At 42.7% G+C, this 23,022-nt stretch overlaps 1 protein-coding gene across 2 annotated transcripts; it reads right to left on the bottom strand.

The window, feature by feature from the left end:
* Positions 1–16,519: 16,519 nt before the first annotated feature.
* On the bottom strand, positions 16,520–18,045 carry KCNE4 (potassium voltage-gated channel subfamily E regulatory subunit 4). 2 transcript variants are annotated; one of them, XM_044240860.1, is made up of 2 exons: positions 17,648–18,045; positions 16,520–17,108 (listed from the first exon to the last, which is right to left on the bottom strand). In XM_044240860.1, the coding sequence occupies exons 1-2, from the start codon at positions 17,781–17,783 to the stop codon at positions 16,570–16,572; spliced, it is 675 nt and encodes a 224-aa protein (XP_044096795.1). In that variant the 5' UTR covers positions 17,784–18,045; the 3' UTR covers positions 16,520–16,569. The 2 variants fall into 2 exon arrangements, with proteins under 2 accessions (XP_044096795.1, XP_044096794.1); XM_044240859.1 differs by having other exon boundaries at positions 17,652–17,735.
* Positions 18,046–23,022: the final 4,977 nt, after the last annotated feature.

The following is a 23,022-nucleotide window of genomic DNA, read 5'->3' as shown; positions in this document are numbered from 1 at the left end:
AATCTCCATAATATATATTCTCATCTGAAAATTGGATGTGGGGATAGACTAACCGTTCCCAGAGATCCTTCCAGCCATAATATTCTAGTATTCCATGATTTCACAACATCTTTGAGGTAGAGCTGATTATCATCCAAAATGTCCTTGAAGATCTGTTAGCCTAGATGGTATATGGGTTTCCAAAGTAGAATCCAGAGGACCAATTCAAGGTCTATATACTCAGGGCTTTGCTACAACTATAAATAATTACAGTTTTATCAGAAGTCTCAAAACCTTTATGAAATGTGCCACTAATGCATAAGCAATCAACAAGTACTAGAGAAACACAAGACGTTTATTAAAGAACAATAACATGGCTTATAAAATCATTCATACGGCTCTGGTCTGTTAGACAATGGTGGGAAAGCCCTCATAAAAAAAAAGGGTGAGAAGGAGGCTTGAAAAGGAACAACTAATTGAAAATATCCAAGTGCAGACCAACTCCCTGGCAAAAACCACTTAATTCTGGGAAAAGTCAACCATAACACAAACACTACCTACCTTAATCAGTCTTTCACAGCCTCAAATTCATTTTTTTTTTAATTTTTAAACATTTATTTATTTTTATTTATTTTTTTGAGAGAGAGAGAACATGGCGGGGGAGGGGCAGAGGGAGAGACAGACTCCCCGCTGAGCAGGGAGCCCTAATCCAGGACTTGATCCCAGGACCCTGGAATCATGACTTGAGCTGAAGGCAGACGATTAACCAACTGAGCCACCCAAGCTCCCCCTGATAATCTCAGATTTCCTGTTACTTGTTCTTCTCTTTATCCTACTCCTTGAATTAGATACTTATGAAAACTTTGAAATATTATTAACCATTCCCCTTAACAGAAAACTATGTTTTATCAGATTGGCTGCTCAAACATTCAGTAGGACTCAAGGAGAGAAGAATACAAACAGGTAAATGTTAGAATGAAGAATTAATCTAAGTCTAGAGCTTCTAAAGTTTAGGAAAGATGGAGTGACATGGTGAGGAATCCTGAAATCCTAAAATAAAGGGAGAGAAGCAGTGAGTTTAGGAGTAAGGAGAAAGAAAAGGAAACTAACTTTAGATGCCTAACCACTGTGTGCTAGGTACACTTCAAGACACTTTACATTTATTTTCTCATTTTATCTACAAAATAATCTACGGGTTAGTATTATATTATTATATTATATATTATAAAATATTATAATATTTTTATAATAACTATGTTATTTTACAGCTGATAAAACAATAAACTCAAAGGAAATAACAAATTGTCCAAATTTATAGAGCTAACAAATGGCAAAATCAGGTTAAAAAGTCAGATCTCTGTGACTCCAGAGCCTGGGCTTGTTTATCTCTCCTCCAAGGCTTGCTAAAACTCAGAAACCTTATCTCTAGACTTGTGTTCCCCAAGCACTTCATTACTTACTGTGTGGGCCCTGAGGAAAAAAGGAATAGAAACACCAAAAGACACATTTATCTCCTTCCTGATTTTGCTTTAAACCAGTGGTTTTCAAATTTTGTTTTTAACCATGAAAACTTGTCTTCAAAATATTCTTAAGCAAAACCCAATCCACCCACCATGGTAGCTAGCCTCAAGGCCTCTCCATGCAAACACATGGGTGCTACATAGAAGCTTCAAAACCACTGTAGAAAACACAGAAACAAAAACTCCACATATATGTGTATATGAATGGCCACTAAGCACATGCATTAGTCAACAGGAAAATGCATATTTTTCTTAAAGATTTTATTTATTTATTTTTAGAGAGAGATGGGGGAGGTGGCGATAGCACAAGCAGGGAAAGGGCAGAGGGAAAGAGAGAAGCAGATTCCCCACTGAGCAGGAAGCCTGATGCAGGGCTCAATCTCAGGACCCCAAGGTCAGGACTTGAGTCAAAGGCAGCCACTTATCAGACTGAAACACCCAGGCATCCCCAGGAAAATACATTTTAAAACAACAATGTATAACTACTACATACCTACTTGAAAAACTAAGATTTTAAAAACTAGGCTAACAAAGATACAGAGCAACTGGAACTCTTAAATGTTGATAATGGGAATACAAAACAGTAAGGCTACTTTGGAGAATAGTTTGGCATTTTCTTATAAAGTTAAAACATACCATTACCACACACGATCCAGTAATTTCACTCCTAAGTATTTATCCAAGAGAAATGAAAATATGTATCCACACCAAGAATCGTACATGAATGTTCGTAGCAGCTTTAATCATAGAGCCCGTAACTGGAAAACAGCCCAAATGTTCATGAACAAGTTAACGGGTAAAGAAATTATGGTATTCCATACAGTGAAATGTGAATCAGCAATGAAAAAGGAAAACTTTTTCGTGTTGTCACTCAACAACATGAATGGATCTCAAAAGCAGGCTGGGTCATAGAAAGCAGACACAAAGGAGTATACTGTGATTCCATTTATATGAAATTCTGGAAAAGACAAACCCAATATACAGTGATTGAAAGCAGATTAGTGGTTATGTGAGGTTGGGGTGTGGGATGAAGGACTGTGAAGGAAGGACTGGGGCTGACAACGGTCTTCTAGATCTCAGATGCCTGATGGTTTCATGGGTGCAGAAATTCATTGGAACTCAAGCAACTGTACACTTATAAAATGTGTACATTTTACCTCAGTAAGGTTGGTTTGTTTAAAAATACCAGTATAATGACCAATGAATTGTTAAGAAAGATCTGGGCACAATTACGTCATCACCCAGGTGACATTTTGGTCTCTCCTTCTCATTGAATTTTTAAATTTCTTCCAGTCTCTAACTCAGCTCTGCTCTCTTCTACAGCCCCATGAAAGATGGCAACTCCATCTGTCCTGCAAACTTGCAGCCGACTTCATTGCAAAAATACCCCAGGACCAAAGCCAGAGCTAATGAGCATCTTAGACCACTTGGAAGAAGAAAGGCTATTTTTTGGCTGAGGATAATTGAGCTTCACTTCAAATCAGAATCTAAGCTATTATTTTCTCTGTACTGAATCCAAATCACTCAAATTCCTGAAGTCTGTCCATGGTTATTGTCCACCTGATGCCAAAATTTTCTGATGAAAAGTGAAACATTCAGCCAGTTGTGTGAATTCTTTGTCCTGAAATCTAAAGGCTCAGCCATCTGGCAGGTTAGCGGAACAGCTGAACAGCCAACTGATGCTCTGCTGTAGATTGAGAAGCCATAGAATTGTGCAGATAAGATCTTCTGCAAAAATCAAAATGCAAAGTCCCAATGCCAATGCCCCTCATTATTGATAAAGTGGGATCACAGCATTAAAATCATGGAAGTTTGGAGTAACAAGGAATCCTGTCCCACTGCCTCTGTTTACAGATAAAGAAATTGAGGCAACTCCCACCTAACATTTAAGACCTTGATCAAATGCCATCTCCTCTAGGGAACCTTTCTCCACCTCGCCAGGCTGCTGTCTACTCTGGCTGCCACAGCCTACTACCAACACTTACCCTGTCACACACAATTTATCTGTTTATGCATCTGTCTCCTCCACTTTTACCGTAAATTGCCTAAGAACGGGGCCATAAGCTCTGTATACTCAGAGTAATCTCAAAGAGTGATTATAGAGGGGCACCTGGATGGCTCAGTGGGTTAAGCCTCTGCCTTCAGCTCAGGTCATGATCTCAGGGTCCTGGGGTCCAGTCCTGCATCTGGCTCTCTGCTCAGTGGGGAGCCTGCTTCCTCCTCTGTCTCTGTCTGCCTCTCTGCCTACTTGTGATTTCTCTCTCTATGTGTCAAATAAATAAAAATCTTTTTATTTTTTTTTTTTAAAGAGTGATTATTAGATGAACTTCAGTTGAGAATCTGAATAAAGTTGCTCTCCAAAAAAAAGCTGTGTTGAAATGCTGGTAGTGAAATTGAGTAGAAATTCTAGACTTACAATTAGTCCTACACACTAAAATCTGAGGTTTTGTGTTCTTTGGACAAAGAGAATACTAGTAAAGCAAACTGGAATAGGCCAGCACAGTTCTTGGTATAAAATACTAATATTATAATATAAAGAAATTAAAATACAATAATAAATACTAATTTATTTAGCATCAGGTGGACAACTGACAGTTGTCAAACATTCCCTAGCAATCTTTGTTTTCAGATTTCATGCCCATGGCCTATCATGGCTTTCCATTTTTAAAAATTAGATTTACTTTAAAAAACTGAAAATATTCTTTAGACTTCAAATTATTCTTCTATAATGACAGTTTGATTAACAGTGTGAGGAACTAAAAGCGTGTGGGTTACATTGCTTTCAATGAAAACATGCACTTTAAAATCCTGAAGAACTGAGCTGAGAGTGAATTTATATGAGGCACGTGTCCCAAACTTTGGCCCAAAATATTTTCCCTCTCTGTTGACTGTCACCATGGAGCTGGAGAAGATTCAGTAGATAAGGCAGAGTATGAACCTGACAAAATGAAATCCAATCAGGATGACTGGACTGGAAGTTTCCATAAAAATGAGAAAGAAAAACAAAGGAATAGGTTGACTTTTTCCACCAAAGAGCTTAAATTCAGTTGAATTTGTTCAGTAGCTAAGTCCTTTGGCAAACAAAATTAATGAAAATTCTTTTTTTAATTAAAAAAAAACTATACATAGAAGCATTTTCAAGGTAGCATCTAGTTGTTAGGTTCTTAATATTTCCAACCCTGGAAGAAACCCTTGTGTTTCTCTGAATCATTGAGAATATTAGAATAAAATCTTGAGCACAGAATCTTATAAACAAGACTCAAAAACGAATGCTGATTGACTTAATGAAATAATTCATATTATTTTTTCCTTTTTTTCCAGCCACCTTTCTACATCTACACTAAGTGCTAAGAAACTATTTCCCACACAAAGTGTCTCTGCAACTCTGTTCAAGCCACTCCTAGTCTCAGGCAAGCATCTCAGAGCCTGTCCTCTCTTCCCTCCAAGACCCACCTCGTCCTTGACCTCTCGGACCCCAGTTGCTCCTCTTGACCACAGTCTTTATTCCCACCACAGGAAGACCATCCTAGGGACCCACAGTCTCAATTCAGCGCTTCATTTCACTTCCACTTTGTATTACCATAGTACTGTCTTTCTTTTGTTGAATGGGGTGGAGAAGATATTCAAGATAATTAAGGTACAGAAGGAGGTAAGATTTTAAAATAAATAAAGGAGGAGGTAGGCTTTTAAAATAGCTTTCCTAACTGATTGTAAGTGTCCAAACTCATGAAGAAATGTCAGCGTTAGGTGGAACCGCGTATGAATGCTCTTAAAACAGAAAAAAATAATCACATGATTTTAATACTGTGGGAAATGGGGCAAAACTATATAATGTAGAATGGGGAAAAAAATACCTGTGTTTGCAGCTGACAGATGGGAGTTCAAATCCTATCTCTGCTGCTTACTGGTAATTTGAGTTTGGACACTTTCCAGAGCTTCAATCTCCCACATGTAAGAAGAATGTCATAAAGCCATTGAAGAACTGGATGAGATTGCTAACTGAAAGGAACTAGAGGCACAAAATGAGCATTCAGGACACAACTGACCTACCGTACATATAATTTAAGAAGCCAAAGAAATTACCATTAAAACTCTAAACCCTAAACTCTATGGCATCTCTGGTTGAGTTTAGGAGGCATGCCTCAAAAAAGCAATTTTATTTTCCTCCTTGGTAATATGTTCTTGTCACAATTATAATCAGGACAATGGCTAGTATGTAGCATCTTTTACTTGGGGAGCACAGAAGGTTACACAGAAGTGTAATACGGATTGCTTTTAGGGCAGAAAACAGTCACAACACAGAGAAATAATTCACCCATTCTATAGAGAAGTCCAGAATAGGCACACTACATTTGTGGGAATTCAAGTGTGTGTACGTGTGTGTGAGAGAGAGAGAGAGAGAGAGAGAGACTGACCGAGAGACAAAGAGAGTGGGGCTGGACAGAGGGCAACTATTCAAAGTTGCCCAAGGACATGGAGGTCATGACTAAAGCACTCTGGGAAACCACAGAAGTTTAAATTTTAAGAACATTTAGAGGACTTTCAAGGATAATTTTGTCTTACACTCTGATTTTAGAACTTAATCACTGTAGTAAAATCAGACCCCACTCCCTATTAAAAATATGGATTCCAAGAGTAAAATACAAGCATTTGACATTCACACACCACTTTTAGATTTTTCCCTGATTTTTGTCTTTGCTTTAGTAGTATACTTTATCTGAAGACCAAAATTACATTTTATCTTTTTTAAATGAAATATAATGATATTTATTTACCCTTCTGATTTTCAGCTAATCATTATTGGCACAAACCAAGGCCATTCATTAAGTGACAAAGAAAAGGTCAAAATAGCTTGACTTTGCAGTTCTTGATGCTACATGTTTTCTTCATTCTATACCATCTGCCTCGGGAAAGCCTCTTATCTATGTTGAAGATGCCCATATTGTGTGTGATTTTGTAGGAAGATCGATCTATGCCACTTCATGGACCAAAAAACCCGAAGAGGATTTCAAGCTAGTTATTGTTAATTTTGCTTTTTTTCATGGTGGAGGTCCATGACATAACCATGAATCTTGTAGTACTGCCCATGCTCCACCAGAAAAGCTTTTTCTCATTGTCACTCACTTACTCAAAAACCTGATTTTTAAAAGGGAATTTGATCACAAGCAATATACATAAATTACACAACCAATCAATTTTCAAGCATCTAGAGAAATTGAATTCCTGAATAAAAATCACTTTGGAGAAATACAAAATTCAGGGCAATCCTAGTGGAAAGGTCAACCTATAATCTTTGGTGCTTCTTCATACATCCTGAAGAGAAAAATCACGGAAAGGCAGAGATTTGACAGCAAAATATTTGTGTTCTGCTGTCTGTGGAGGAAAAGAGAAAGTGGTGTTTTTCTTTTACTTCCCTGAGTCAGCCCTGTAGCCCATCTTTCAGCAACTTCTTCAGGCTGGTTTTGTACCATCCCTGGATGTCTATAATGGAGATTCTTTATTATATAATGTATAGAACTATTCAATCTCTATATCATACACTTGAAAATAATATAATATTGTATGTCAACTATACTTTGATTAAAAATAAATAAATTATAAAATTTTAAAACATGGAGACTCATTATAAACCTGGGAAAACCTCAGCCCCTAGAGAGACATGCCTAGAAAGGAATGCAGTCAGCCTACACTGCTAAAAGGAGTGAAAGTAGATTTACAACCTACACTAAGTAGCAATCAATGGCAAGTGAAAGGGAAGGAGGGCTCTGAGTAGTTCCAACTCCTTGAATTGGCCACACTGTACTTTGCTTTTCATAGCCAAACTTCCTGAAAGTGTTAGTTTGTATGAGAGTGACCTACTCCTCCACATGCATTAACATTTTACACCTGTGCTATCTCCTACCCCACCATCATACAAATTCCTCATATTATAGGTACTAATCATCTACATATCCTCAAAATGAAGCTTCTACCCCTCCATCTCCGTATGGTTGACCTTCTTCTCCTTCTGGAGAACCTCTGTTGGCTTGGCTACTGGGCATTCTGCCATCCTGATTTTACTTCTTGGACTGCTCCTGCTCTTTCTGCCCCTCCTCTTCCAATCCCAAGAAGTAGCTGCTCCCCGAAGGAATACTCTTTGCCCTCCTCTCTATTTTCACTCATCCTTGGCTATTTCAGCCGCGCTCACAAGTTTCAAGTCCATGTATTCGTGTGAATGGCTCCCAAGTTTCTCTTTCTAGCCCCAACTTCTTTTTCTTTTTTTAAAGATTTTATTTATTCATTTGTCAGAGAGAGAAAGAGCGAGCACAGGCAGACAGAGTGGCAGGCAGAGACAGAGAGAGAAGCAGGCTCCCTGCCGAGAAAGGAGCCCCATATGGGACTCGATCCCAGGACGCTGGGATCATGACCGGAGCCGAAGGCAGCCGCTAAACCAGCTGAGCCACCCAGGTGTTCTGCTAGCCCGAAATTCTCTCAAAATTTTCCATACTGATTTTCCAAATGCTTTCTGGATATCATGTCAACACCTCCAACTCAAAACGCACAACGCAATAAATCATTTCCAGGACTCACCACTACCCATTTTTATCATTTGCCCTTCTACTCTCTCAGTTATGCAGATTCAAAACCTTAGGAGCATTCTCCATCCCACTCTCTTTCGTTTGCTAACCTGCAGCTAGTGGTGAGAGTTTGTCAATTTCATCTCCTCAGCAAGCAGTGTCCCCATTGCACCTGCCATTGGCCTAGTCCAGGCACTTCTCTCCTGCCACAAGAAGTCCTATTTTATTTACCTCCCTCTTCCATTTTCATCATCTTCCACAGTGGGAAAAGTCATAAGTACCATGATGACAAAGACTGTTTTTATCATTGTGCCGTCAGTGCCTAGTAGGTTCCATCTTAAATATTATTTTTTTATTAATGTAAGCACAGACCTGGTCATGCTATCTTTCCTTTTTCTCTGGTCTTCAGTGTTTTTCTGATTAAAGATATACTCTTTAGGATAAATAATGACCATGTTAAAGGAAAGAGATCTCAGAGAATGCCTGGTGACCTAAAGAGAAAGAAGCTTGTGTTCTACCGGCATTTCTGACACCTACTGAATATATTAGGAGACAGATTTTGGAGAAAAGGTAATGTCTTTGGGTTTTGACCTTAGGAATTTGAAATGCTTATGGGATGTTGGGTAGAAATAACCACAGGCATTGGTGCTCATGAGAAAATTCTAAGCTAGAGCTGAAGGATTGGGAGATAGAAAGGTAGTCCATCGAGCTGTTAGGTGTCTCACCTATGGAGGCAGGTTGCCAGATTCCAATCCCATTTCTCCTGCTAATTAGCTAAGAGAATCTCTCAATGCTCTTAACTTCATGCCTCACTAGCCCTCATTTTTAAAAATGGCTTAGTGGTGCCTGGGTGACTCAGAAGTGTCCAACTCTTGGTTTCAGCTCAGATCAAGATCTCTGGGTCTGGGATCGAGCCCTGCATCTGGCTCCACACTAAGATTTGAGTCTGCTTGTCCCTCTCCCTATGCTCCTACCTCCCCCAACACACACAGCCTGCTTGTTGGTGCTCTCTCTCTCTCTCAAATAACTAAATAAAATCTTTATAAATAAATAAATAAATATGGCTTTAAAACCCCATCTCTTTATTTGTCATGAGAATTAAATATCATGAGAACAGTGCCTGGCTCATAATAAGCACTAGATAGGCACTGGCTATAGTCATTTACATAATACTTAAAGATTTGGGGGTCAATGAGATGAACCAAAGAGAAAATTAAAAAAAAAAAAAGAGAGAGAAAAGAACATGACAAAAGACTGTCCTGAGGGATTCTGGCCCAAACTAGGTACAAACTACAGAAATAATCATACATGACTCTGGCCTTCATGTGATTTATGATCCTATGGGGAAAGGGCATAACTTCTGTAGCTGAGACATGAGGACAATGTAATGGGAGAATAAAAGGGAGAGAACTTTTTGAAAAAGAAAGAGGATCTCTCTATCCAAACATCATGTCCAGTTCTTGGGCAGACGTTCTAAGTGAAAAAAGAAGAACAAGATCAGGGAGAAAGCATTCCTTTCATGTCAGGCCTCAGAATATAAAAATAATGAATAGAGTTGGTTTCTTCATCATCTGAAACCCCAATCTGGAAATGACTCTTCAGTATTTACCTGAAAGGGTCCTAGCCCAGAACCTAGGAGCATCAGTCCTGGGAGCATTTTACACTGAGGGGGGCTATCTGTGACCCAGTCTGTGGCTGGAGCTAGGCTGAAACATGCAGCCAAACAAACAAACAAACAAACACACACAGAAGGCCAAAGCCAATAAGCTGTGTACAGGACAAGTACGTTCAACTCTGTTTGAATATTTCCCTCCTCCTATTTATAGCTCCTTCCCCTTTATTAAAGTTTCCAGTGATGTCACACTGCTTTGGGGGAATGTGTATACTTCTGCTAGCTCAGATCCATCCCCCTACAAAGAGCAGTAAGTACCAGGGTTTGGCCAGGAAAAAAGAAGTTACTTCCTGGCACAGTTCATGGGGCCAGCAAGTAGAAGCACACAAGTGACTCAGAGATGCTCTGGGAAGCTCAAGGTGAGAAGACCCCTAGGCCTTTTATTTTCACTAAGCCTTGGTAGAGACCACCGTGGTCGTGCCCAGCATGGGAATACTGAACTGAATGTCAGGTAATCTGAGTTGTGATCCCAGCTCTGCTCCTGACTCCCTCTATGACATTGAACAAGTCACTTAGCCACTGGGTGCCTTGATTTCCTCATCATTAAATAGAGCAATTGGGTTAGATGGTGTAGGAGGGACCATCCAACACCCTGTGTCTCTCTAATATTGTCACACCCTGTATAATCTGATGGGCGAGGCTCTGCTACAGAAGCAAAACCCCCAATTTCTCAATATTTACCATAGCTTATGTTCTTATTGCTTCACAGAAAGCCAGCTGCAGGTTCAGACAATACTCCAGGACAATTGCCTGTTGTGCAGTACCATTCCAGGCCAATTCAGGCTCCAACTATCATTTGTACCACCTAGAACATATGGTCTCACTAGTTACACATAAGTAAGGAGGGAACTGGAAATACCATACCTGGGCTTTTCACTGACTTGGTTGATATGTAACATATATCTTGTCCACTAAGTTTACATTGACCAGAATGAGTCATATCCCTGTCCCAGTGTTAGGGGAAGAGTAGTGGAAATTTCCATGTTCTCAGACAGGGAGAAGAGCTGGATATTGCTGCATGCTAGTAATGTCAACACACAGTCTCCTATCAAGGACAAAGACTTTTTACTTTTCCAGCTGCTTCATATGCAGTTCTGATAGTGTTTTGAGGTCAGTAGAGAAGATATTACCATATTCATTTTACTAAGGAGGAGACCCAGAAATGTTGAGCGAGCAACCAGTGCAATGTCACAGAGCTGCCTAGTGTCCTGGTTGGGACTAGATTCCAAGTCTCATGCTCTCTGCTTTTCACTGGCTTAACGAATACCAGATTTATATAAAGTGACCTACTTTGGAATCCCAATAACTCATAGCATTGGTCAGCAATTACCTCCCCCCAGCCTCAACTTTCATATCTACATTAACAGTATCAGAAACTAGCTCAGAGTTTGCTTGAGAGGATTAAGACAATCAAAGGGAAAGCACCTATCACAGAACAAGGCAAATATTAAGTAAGCAATACATTTTGTCCATTTAATTATACCACAACATCCTCAAACTTTCGGAAGACATAAGCTATGTATTCTTACATAGAGAGCCCTGCCCTAATGTTGCCCTAATGTAATCAGAAACAGCTAATCTTTACTGGAAATCAACTATGAGGAGACTTTGACCCCTTTGGAGGCATGGCAGATGTTACATTTTTCCCAACACCTAGTGTGAAGTACCTAGAAGAGGATGGTAGGAGCTCAAAGCACAGGCTTGTGACAACTGGGTGATACATATGCTTGACATGTAATAAGTGCTTAATAAATATAATGCATTGTGGTTACTATTTCCTTTTTGTTGTTTTCATCCTCGTTTTGTTTTTGTTGTTTTTGTTCCTTTTGTGAAATGGAAGAAAGTGAAAGAGGAAAAGGAGGGAGGTTGGGGAAAAAGATGTTATGAATGGAGTATTTGTATGCCTTCTCCCAAATTCACAAGTTGAAATCTGTTCCCCAGTGTGTTGGTATTTGGAGGTGGGGCCTTTGGGAGATGATTAGGTCATGAGGGTGGGGCCCTCATAAATGAGACTAGTGACCTTATAAGAAGAAGCCAAAGAGCTATTGCCCTGTCTTTCTGCCATGTGAGGATACAAGAGTCAGCCACCTGCACACCAAAGAAGGGTCCTCACCAGAACCTGATTATGTCGGAACCCTGATCACAGACTACCAGCCTCCAGAACTATGAGAAATAAATCTCTGTTGTTTATAAGCCACACAATCTATGAGAGTTTTTTTATGGCAGCTGGAACAGAGTAAGACCAGAGAGAACATGCCACTTACCAACTCTGAATGGGGGATGGAAAACCATTAAAGACAGAAAAGGCGATGGCGATTGATGTGAAAAATTCTTTAATCATGTTCCTTAGCAAGAAAATGCAAGGTGAGAAAATAAATTCCTAGAGCTGGGAGAACAAAATGCCTACCCTATATGGAATGAGGCGGGAGAGATGCAAAGGGAAGACAGAGTTGTACAGGACGGAAGGACAATGTTCTCCTTGTATCCCCTCCTCCACACCATGAGTGGAAGCTGCCATGGCTCAAAGCTTGTTGTTGCCTGAGTCAAGGACCAGATCCCAATTTCATAAAGTTCCTCTAATGATCCATTGCCGTGGGGCCATGGGTTCTTCCTTCAAACAAGTGACCTTGGCTGGTTATCTCCATGGTAACAGCTCACATCCCAAACTGTTTCTTCCTGTGTGGGAGGAAACATTTCAGAAACGGGGAAAGGCGAAATTGAACAGTGGTTTTTCTTTCTTATGACCCTTCTTCTTTGGCAAATCATATCCTTTTCCTGAACGTTGCAGTCTCCTGAGGAAACCATGCACAGAAGAGAAGGTTCAGAGACTTTAATTTGCAGATGTCCATCCAGGATACATTTTAAAAAGTAGGAGCCTCGAGCTGCTTTCCTCTAGATTCAGCAGCACTCAATATTTCACAGGTGGTTTCACCATTCTTGTCATTAGCAGCTCTCCCACCCCCAAAGAGAAAGACCAACATGTCTTCCTCATGGTGAAAGAGAAAGACCACAGATCAGAGAGGCTGGGTAATTTCTGCGCAGTTGCCAAGCAACAGAGCCACAGAGCTCACCTAGAAAGCCAGAAAAAATAAGGCTGAGTGAGTCTCTACTGAAGGTCCATTTACACCCTGCCTTCCTGTGGTCCACCCCCTGCCTGCACCACCATTCTGGCCAGTGAGCTGACATGTCTCCTTCCTGCCCTAGGCTCCACCTCCTGTCCCATACAGTCCCTGTGGTTTTCTCCAGCAGGATGCCTGGACTAGGCATAAGGCAAATATAAGCTCTGCCTCTACCTGGAGTATCAGTTGCATTGTAAGCTCAATGTTCTGTCTGTTCCACAACGTCTATGATCAGAGCGACATTTTCAGGATGATAAATGACCCTTCTTCAGCTGAGCCCTGGATGTGTGTGCCTGATCACAAAACTCTCCAGTTGCAGCTCTCAGATGTACCATGGGGTCTACTCTCCAACCGGAATCATGAGCCAAGAACGCTCTTTCCCTGGCCCAAGTTCAGCCTTTCCCAGTAATCTGGATCCCATGGTTCTGTCCATGAAAGAAAGCTTTTCCTCTGCATCCCCGCCTGACTCTGACGTACAAAGGTGTAATTAGAACAGCATGGAACAAGCAGGATGATCCATTTACCTCATCCCTAACATTTAAGTGCTTTAAAATATGTTTCTAATATCCTAGGTGCATGGGGCCAAATTCCCTTCTCAGATTTTCACACGCATGAGTAAATCCACACAGACTAAACCCCTTGGGCTTTAGGTTCTGCTTAGAAGTTCTTTTTTTTTTTTTTTTTTTTTTAAGAAAACAAATATTCCATTAAAACGACATAGTGTACTCTGCATATTTTTAGGACAATTAGAGTTTAGAATTCCCTCTTCTTCCGCCCCTGGTTTGAAAAAAAAAAAAATTCTTTTAACTCTTTCCTCCCCAAGAATGACATTAATTCTGGATAAATCGAAAGGCCTTGTCTTTTAAAATCATGTCCTCGTCTTATGTTGTCAAAATACCAACTGGTGAACTGGGCTCCTAGATGTGCTTTGGGAAGAATCCAGGCTCCACTGTACTTTTGCCAGATAAAGATTTTAGGGAGACAATTATTTGGGAACCTAATGGAAATCATTTACTTGATACTGAAAAGCTAAACTTACAGGAAACAGAAACAAGAAAAGGTAAGGCCACTCTCTACCATCTGCTTGATTCAAAACGGGTCACTGGTTTCGGTCATTTTTCTTCAGCACTTCCGACTGTGTAAATGCAGTCATAAAAGAGAGACTGTGGCGGGCTGGCGGGACCTCAGCTTGGGGACAGAGCGAAAGCAAGACTATAAGTGGGAGGAGCGAGAGAGTCACGTGACCAGGAGGGGCGGGAGCGCCAACCCCGTCTCTCCGCCCCACGTGCTCCGCTGTGCGCAGAAGCTTTGCAACCCTGCGCACCGCAGCTCCCTGCTGTTAGTCTGTGCTGCTGTGGCCACTTTGGGTAATATTTGCCTAGTCAAACTTCTTTGCCCCCAATTGCCCTTGTCGCTTCGCATGTTCAAATTCAAGGGCCCCACAGCCCCCAAATTTAAAATGAGAGGAGGATGTAAGACCCACCTGCAGCCTGGTTTTTTGGGTTTGTTTGTTTGTTTGTTTGTTTGTTTTTATTCATTTCAAAGCCTATCAAAAGATGGGAAAGCCCAGCCCCTCTTCCTCCATGACTCAGGAAGAAATAAGATATACCTTCCCTCGAGTGTGACCCAGGAAGATGACCCAGATCCAGAGACAGCTTGGGAAATGTCTGGGATGTCCTGGAAACTAGGAATCCTACCGCAGAATCAAAGAGAGAGCTCATAACTTCTTCAGGAAAATGTGTTTGTTTATTTAAATTAAAAAATAGTGTGAAAATTATAAACTGTTAAATACAGAAGACAATTTTATACAACTTAATAAGAATAAGAAGGAAGTATATACACCAATTTTTAACAGGCGCAGATAGAATTGCACCAAACTTCAGGATTAAGCAATGGAAAATGTGACAACGCACATGTCCCTCGCAGTAAAGCTTCAGAATTCAAGTGATTCCAGGCAAGGGGCCAAACTGAACTTGGCTTCTTTCACCTCAAACAGCCCCCTTTGGAGTAAATCCACACTCTGAACTTTTAAAGTGAACGGAGGGCCCTTTTTCCCCAAACATAAATGTCCTCTAGCACTGCGGGAGAGCACTGATAAACCAGTTCCTCTACTGTTAACCCTTATGGGAACAGTAGAGACTGCTATCTTCAATCGAGCAAGATCATGTTTAAAAAAAAAAAATTTTTTTTTGTTGTTTTGTTTTTACTAGAATTAAACATGACCTTTCGATGTGCTTCTCTTCCTGCTTGCCTTTAAGGGCCTAACGGGTTTGCTGCAAAGCTACCGAGGGCAGGAATACACAGAGACGTTAGCCAGCATTCCTGAACATTTGCTTTTAGACTTCTGGTTTCTCAGCTGAAGTATTAACATTCTGCTACCCAGGGAAATTTGCAGAGTAAAATGTGGTGTCAGTCTCCCGAGTCCACTGCTGGGAAAATGACAGCATGAACCAGGTGGCGATTCACCGTGAATCTCCCAGTTATATGTGTTCTGAGTTTCCAACTGCTCCTTTAAATAAGCAGATCCGTTCTCAGACTAACTGGCCAAGTGGGAAATATTTTGTCCAAGCTTCCTCACACCAGGCCATACAGGATTTATCACAGAGGCTTAAAATCCAAAGACATCCTCCCAGCCCCCTGGGGATCTAGATTCAGGAGTCTCATGAAGGCAGTAAGCCTCTTGACGACATGCCCAGGACCACACAGCAAATCAGTGTCAGGGCTCGGGATCAGAAAACAGAACGTGTACCCCTGCTTTGTACAATCTCCATCTGAGTATGCCCTTCGAGGTCTCGGCTACGTGACAAAATGCCATATCACGGAGGCCCACTGTATGTCAGCTCCCAGCTCAGAAAACTGGGCTGGGAAAAAAGTAGCAGCAGAGCTAAAGACTTGGCCTTATTCAACCCCACACCATCCCTTCTAGAAAAATCAGGAAGAGTCCCCTGCACAGCTCTTCAGAGTGCAGGTTCGATTTGGGGGAAGCCCTTCCAACCAAAAAAACATCATGCCCGTGTGCAATGCTGGATGGTCTGATGTAAGAGCCCAAGGTCATAGGTTAGACAAAGGGTCAAAACAGCAGATTCTGTTTTCTAATCCCAGCCAATATTAACAGGTTTAAAGTTGCTTTTTTTTTTTCTTACAGTATGCAAAAGAACCAGGTTTGAATCTTTTTCTGCCATCAAAAGCCCTCCATCAGACATCCCCCTGTAACCCAAAAGACCTGCAAAGGAAGCTCCGCAACCTGACGTGAGGTAAGGCCACAGGTACACTGTGGAGGTACTTACAGTCCGGATCTAGAACAAAGCTCTAGGCAAATTAGCAAATCAAAACCAGTCCCTCCACATGTCCTAGGCATTGGGCAGTCCTGGGAGTGGGCAGATGCCCTGGGGGTTACCCAGGACTTTCGGCCAGAAAACAACAGCAAGCACAGAGACCTGCCAAATTCGGAACTGGAACCCCAAGCCCCAGACCCCAAAGTCAAGGTGCACGCTGCCCATCTTTGGGGCTTTCCAGGGCCAGGTCTACACCGCACGCCCGGCGTGGATTCCTGGCTGCTGACTCCCATGGAGTCTTGTCCCCCACCGCCCCCATGCAGGGGCTCGCCAACAGTCTCTTTAAAGTGGCAGCTGCCCTGCCAAAGTGAAACCAGACACGGAAAGTGTCCTTCCCCTCTCTAAAGGTGCTGGCTGACGGGGCCGCCTCCCGGGGCCCTGGGGGTGCTAGGAATTCTGATGGATGTTCTCAGAGGACCCCTCACTGCTTTCGTTGAGGAGTGTCTCTGAAGTCTCCCCCAGCTCATCATCCGCCCCCTCCTCCTGGATGGTGAGGTGCACGTCTGGGGAGGAGGACTCAGAGCTCACGCTGTCTCCTTCCATGGAGCAGAGGGTGCAGGACAGGGCGGGCGCCACGCTCTCCTGCAGCATGTTCAGCATCATGGGCACCTGCACCGACCTCAGGCCCGACACCACGGGCAGTGGCTTCATGGCCTCCCCCCAGAGCCTCTCCTCATCTTTGTACAGCAGCAGGAGGCTGGACTTCTTCTCCCGCCTCTTAGATTTCATATAGCCCAGCATTATTCCAATCAAGAAAATGCCGTAGAAGGACATGACAACCAGAACGTAGAAGTATTCATTGCCGTTGCCGCTCTCACTGCCGGGCACGTGGGACACCAGGTGGCTGCTGGGGGCTTCGGTGCTGGGGTGCGTGCTGTTCAGAGGCTCCATCTTCAGCATTGAGGCGCCACACACACGGCCAGGGTCTGCAGAGAAACCTGCAGGTTAGAACTTGCCCATGGGCCCGCAGTATAGGGAGGAGGTTGAGCACGAGTTTGTGGGATTGCCGCATCAAAAAACCTGACAAGTGCATGGAGAAATCCTGGTAGGAAGGTGCACAGAATAGCTAACGGGGGTTAGCTGTGAGAGGCTGGAGTGGATGGAGGGAAGGGAGGGAGTCGTAGGGAGAAAGGCAGCAAGGACTTTCCTTTTTTAGGATATACACGTCCTCGTATCTGCATTTCATAAAGCGAGCGTGCAGAAAGCATTGCTTTTGTCGTTTTAAAAGCTAAAGGGAAAAATCAGCCTAAGATAAGGGAGTTTAGAGAAAATAAATCACGTTTTAGTCACTGGGAAACTTTTTCTAACAGAGCAGAGAAAAAAAAAAAAGCTTCTCCAACGTAAACCTATTTTTAATTCAAAACTGGGTTTCCTGAGAACAGAGAAAGGGAAGGAAAACCTCATCTACTCACTGCACAGAATAGCCCTCTCTCAAATGTTTCTGAAGCCAAGTTGCATTGCTAACTTACCCAAGGCTGGCAAGTTCTTCTAAAGTCCTGAGTTGTTAAGTGGCCAAGTCCAAGAGCGTCCTTCCTCTCTGCGGGGCTCCGTGCTCTGACAACTCTGCTGCTGTCCTTGGGATATATAGTCAAGAAATGCATCGTCACGTGTTCTGGGAGGAAGATTTACAACAGAGGTTGTTCGTGGCAGAGTGAACAGCACTGCGGTTCAATTCGCTGAACTCCGCAGCTGTGCACAGAAAGAGACTGGGAATCGGAGACCGCTCCTCACCGCCCCCCAGCCCCGAGCCAAAGTTTCCAGGTGGCCCTGAAAACGAGTGGAAAGAGGAGAAAAGAATGTGCCCTGTTGGAACTGTTATCCCAAAGTGCGTTCTCATTCAAAATGAGTTCATGCGGCATCTCCCTCTCGGGGAATAACCATGATGCCTCTGCAGATTTTCAGAGACAATCAAATACCATCATCGGGATAAAAGACAGTTGGAAGCAAGTGCGGGATTTACTGTCAAGACACTCGCGCTTATGTTTCAGTTCTTCCACGAACCATGCAAATGTCATAAATCCTTACTGAACCTTTCTGCACCTCAGATATCTGATCTGCAAACTTGCTGGGTGTGGGAGCTTTGACATGGGGAATCAGATGAGCTGTTGGAAACTTCTGAATCCCTGTCGGCTTCATCATTCTAAGATTTAAGACTGCCTGGTACAGGGGAGCCTTTTTAATACCCATCTTCTGCATCAAGCTCATACATTTATTTTTTGTAATTAAAATATATCTTCCAGATTCTTTTCAGTCTCCTGCATGAAGTGAAAATGGGTTACGATGCAAGACACGGTGAACAGGTTTTCTCCTGTTCGATGGCACAGTGCTTCTCCTTTGTAGCGTCCCACAGAAACCATCCACACATCTCTTTGCTGTCTCTGGCGGGTCAAGGGAGGAGGAGAAATTCTTCTGGTGACCTGCTGAGCACAGTTCAAGCTTTTAAAACCTATGCAGACCCTGTGTTAAAATGGTCGCTGTGATCAAAATTGGAAAAAGGAATTGAGGACTTTGATGTCAGTCCATCCGCTCCCCGGGATGCTTATTCTGAGAGGCTATTATTCTAAGTTAAAGTAAACTGGGAGGGAGGCTCTGTTCCCAGTAGTCTGGTGGCCTATGAATTGCAGCCAGACTGTCTTGGGGAATCGACTCTAGAGAAAACATTTCTTGTGGTTCTGGCGTCGTTCAGCTGAAGCAGGGGGCGAGCATGGCAACATCCCTTGTTCCTATCTGGAATGGATAGAGCCCATGCACTGAGACCTTCATGGCGGCTACATGAACCCACCCAGGTTAGTGCCTGGCCCTAAGTCTGTTGGGATACCTATGGAAGAAGCAGGCTAATGAGTACAGAATGCTCTTTCCCCCACTGTTCTCCTCACCTGACGGCTGAGGCTGTGTTCACCCATAAGTACCCAACCCAACTTGAGCGCCCCAAGGCCAAGTTTATCTGTACACTGGACCTTTGCTCACACCAATCAAAACATCTTCACAGCGCATCAATACTTGAAAAGCTCCACAGCTACCTTGACCAAAGTAGACTTGGCCTTATCAACTTGTATTTATCTTGAGTACCGGAAAACTTCCATCTTCCGCTATGCCTACCGTGTTTTTTCAGGGTCATCAGAACGGGAGAGACAGGGAGAGACAGGGAGGGACGTGTCTGTTGATGGTGAACCCCATATTATAGATTATGTACTTTGGGACGTATGAGTTTAGTAATCACCCATCAACAGCCAAACACGGCAGACTGGAAATTTTGAGGAGGCAGACAGGAGATGGAAAAAAGGGAGAGCAGATTTAAGGAGCAAGGAAGCATGGAACCTGGTGCCAGGAAGACAAACCAAAGCCAAAGTTTCAAATAAGAGAAATCCCCAGAATCAAACGAACAGTCCCAAGACAGTAAAACCAATAAAAGACAGATGAAGACCAAGAATGCCGTCCAAAAGACAAAGCAATTCCGAGACATAGGAAGAGCAAAATCTTTCACGGGCATAAGGGAGGGAATAGTCCAGATGAAACTCTGCTGGATGCCTGCTTGGTGTCTCTGCTTCTTCAAGGACTCCATGCTGACTCGATGTATAGATGTTTCTCCTGCACATCAGTGAAATGATGCAAGGCACTTAGCGCCCTATCTGCCAGATGGATGTGCTTCATTGGTGCTTTTTGGTGTCATCTTTGAGAGTGTTTTGTTGCTAATAAGAACTTCAGGTTGCTTGATGCGCATGTGCCTGACTCCAGATTTTTTATCATTGCACTTTCCTCTCCCACCAAGAATACAATTTAAGTTGTGGGGCTTGCAACCTCATTACACACAGCTCCATGTTCTCTCCAGCTCTCACTCTTAACATTATTATGAGAATTATGGCAGTAAATAATGGCATAAATAGTGAGGGAGGAAGGAAGAGCCTCTACAAAGTGCACTTGATCAGGGAGAGGATGGCGACACACGAAAATTATTAATTACATCTACTCTATGCCACAATGTTAAGAGACAGCAGTGTTAAAGAAGTAAATCCATCTTTTTTTTTTTTTTAAGATTTTATTTTATTTATTTGAGAGAGAGAGACAGTGAGAGAGAGCACGAGCGAGGAGAAGGTCAGAGAGCGAAGCAGACTCCCCATGGAGCTGGGAGCCTGATGTGGGACTCGATCCCGGGACTCCAGGATCACGCCCTGAGCTGAAGGCAGTCGTCCAACCAACTGCGCCACCCAGGCGTCCCAAGAAGTAAATCCATCTTCCCCATATTTTCTCCTACTCTATGACTCACATTTCCATTTTCTTAACAGTGTCTTTTGGAGAGCAAAACTTTCTTCTTATTGATAGAGACCAGTGAATCAAAATTTTTTATGGTTTGTGTTTTTTTGTATCTTAAGAAATTTTTGTCTAACCCAAGATCACAGAAATTTTCTCCTATGAATTTTATAGCTTTAGCTCTTACACTTAGATCTATGATTCATGTCAAGTTAATTTTTGTGTGTAATGCAAGACTTATTTTCTTGTTGCGTCGTCCAACCGCTCCAACATTACGTACTAAAAAGACGATCCTTTGCCCATCGAGCTGTCTTGAATCCTTGATCAAAAATCAATTAACTGTATATGTGTAAGTCTATTTCTGAGCTCTTTATTCTGTTCTTTTGATCTATCAATCTTTGTATCAATGCCAGGCTGTTTTGATAAATCCATTCTGAGCTGGCATTTTAAATGAGTCTAAGATTTCTGTAGCCCGTACTTAGCTGAGTGTCTCTAGTCAATGGAACATTTGGTGAAGGCTTTGCTTACCTCAACCCTGTGAGGTAAAAATTACCATAACCATTCCATAGATAAGGAAACAGAAGGTCAGAGAGGCTAAGCGAATTGCCCAAGCCAGACCAAGAGTAGTAGGCTAAGGATTCAAACACAGGTCTGAACAACGCCAGAGTCCATTCTCTTTTTCCCTGCCCTTTGCCTCACTCATTGAAAATCAGGAAAGGGACTGAGTAAAAGTAGAAAAGAGAAGATGGGTTTTTTCCAGCTTTCTTTTAAAAAGTGAATTCCCGGGGCACATGGTATCTCAGTCGGTGCAGTGTCTGTGTTCAGCTGAGCTCATGATCTCAGGGTCCTGGGAATCCGTGCTCAGAGGGGAGTCTGCTTCTCCCTCTGCACCTCCCCCTGCTCTGGCTCCCTCTCTCTCTCTCAAATAAATAAAAACTGTAAAATAAAGAAATAAATAAAAAGTTAATTCCTACGTGGCCAGACGTAAATACAAGTGTGTATTTACAAACTGACTCAAGCATAAATGCTATCATGCAATTGCAAACTGTTTATTCTGAACTCATGCTATCAGAAACTTTGGGGGCTACACCAACCTTACTTAGTATGTTCCAGAAGCTATCAGTGAAATAGCCATATTTTTATCCTATCTCCATATTGTCCTAATAAAACAGTTTCCCTTGTGCTTTATATTTACAGCTGATTTCTGATCTTGTTTTGATTTTTTTTTTTTCCCCTACCCAATCCCGACCCACAACTTTCTCCAGAGCTTTGAGTATTTTAACTTCCTGGTAACGTCATTTTCACCAGATGACCCTGGCCACACATCTCTGAAATTATGTTAGCAGCTTCTGTGACTAAACAAACTCGGTGCTGGGATAAGAGCATCGTGGTGAGTCTCATCAGACTGAACGTAAGCCTGGAGTCCAGAGTTCTGACCCCTCTCGGCCTCCCCCGTGCTACGTGACTGACTCAATTACATCATTTCTCTGTGTTTCAGTGCTGGCCCCTCAGGCATGTCAAGACTAGGATAATTAATTGTCTCCAGATACTCAGAAATGTCCCATAATCCACAAGGATAGCCATCTTCAGAGTAAGGAACAGAGCAGAACAAGATATGGGATAACCAGGCTGCAGGACTAGCCGAATATTGCAAAATGCAGCTCTCGGTGTCCACCCCTGATGTTGCTGTTCCCAGAAACCCTCTCTGAAAAGTTGTGTCTGGGAACTCTTGCTGTGGTCATCCCTTGTAATACCCTGAGTCACCGTCCCTGGACACATGCTTTGTAGCATTCCTAGCACTTGGAGTAAAACAGCACTGGGTATCTGCTAGTGCTCAAGAAGGTCTCCAGACCCCTCCTAGAGCACCAGCTGTGTCTCAGGGGCATGTGGCTGTGGGCAGGACATCACCCACAAGCGATTAGGATGCAAGAACTCGGCACTCTTAAAATTGGAGAATGCCTGATAAAGTTGTCATTAACTTGCCCTTGTTATTTATTCAGACTCTTTTTTGCCTGGTACTTATTTAGCAAATACTTGCATAGTGCCTGAAATGTCTCAGAACTGCTATAAACACCTCACAATTTTTTTCTTATTTAATCCTCCACAAAAAATCCTGTGAGATAGGCTCTGGGATCATCCCTATTTCATGGATAAGGCAACTGAGGCACGGAGTGGTTGGAGTAGCTTGCCCCAGATCACATGGCTAGTACATGGCAGAGCTGGACCCAGAACCCAGAGCTGAGGTTTTGAATACAGAGTCTTTGAGTCTCACCACCACCCCGCATGGCCCATTCTAGTTAACTGAGTGTCGCAGGCACAGCACTATGCCCTGAATCTGCAGGAGGTGAAAAAAGAGAGAGAGAGTCTCAGTGTCTCCTGCGACCTGCAACCTGTTGGACACGGAGGACAGGGGCCATACCTGTACCTGGAAGAATCTGAAGAATCAGTTCTGGCTCTGAAGAAAGGCTGTTGAGTAAGGAAATCTCAGGCTCCCAGAGTTTAGTTTCTGATAGGACGGATGTGGGCCACACAGGAGGGAGCTCAGGTCTGTGTAGACCTGAGATACAGACTAGTTCCTGCCCAAGATGGCAG

Source organism: Neovison vison, chromosome 3 (assembly GCF_020171115.1).
Source record: "Neovison vison isolate M4711 chromosome 3, ASM_NN_V1, whole genome shotgun sequence".
NCBI lineage: Eukaryota > Metazoa > Chordata > Mammalia > Carnivora > Mustelidae > Neogale > Neogale vison.
Note: the sequence above shows the minus strand (reverse complement) of the source record. Positions and strands in the feature narration are given on the sequence as shown.

What these genes read in the sequence shown, in the direction of transcription:
- KCNE4 (XM_044240860.1), bottom strand. Translation starts at nt 17,783, where the DNA reads ATGCATTTCTTGACTATATATCCCAAGGACAGCAGCAGAGTTGTCAGA. An exon ending in AACTTGCCAGCCTTGGGTAA is followed by an intron (nt 17,109 to 17,647) that starts GTTAGCAATGCA and finishes GTTTCTCTGCAG; the next exon opens with ACCCTGGCCGTGTGTGTGGC.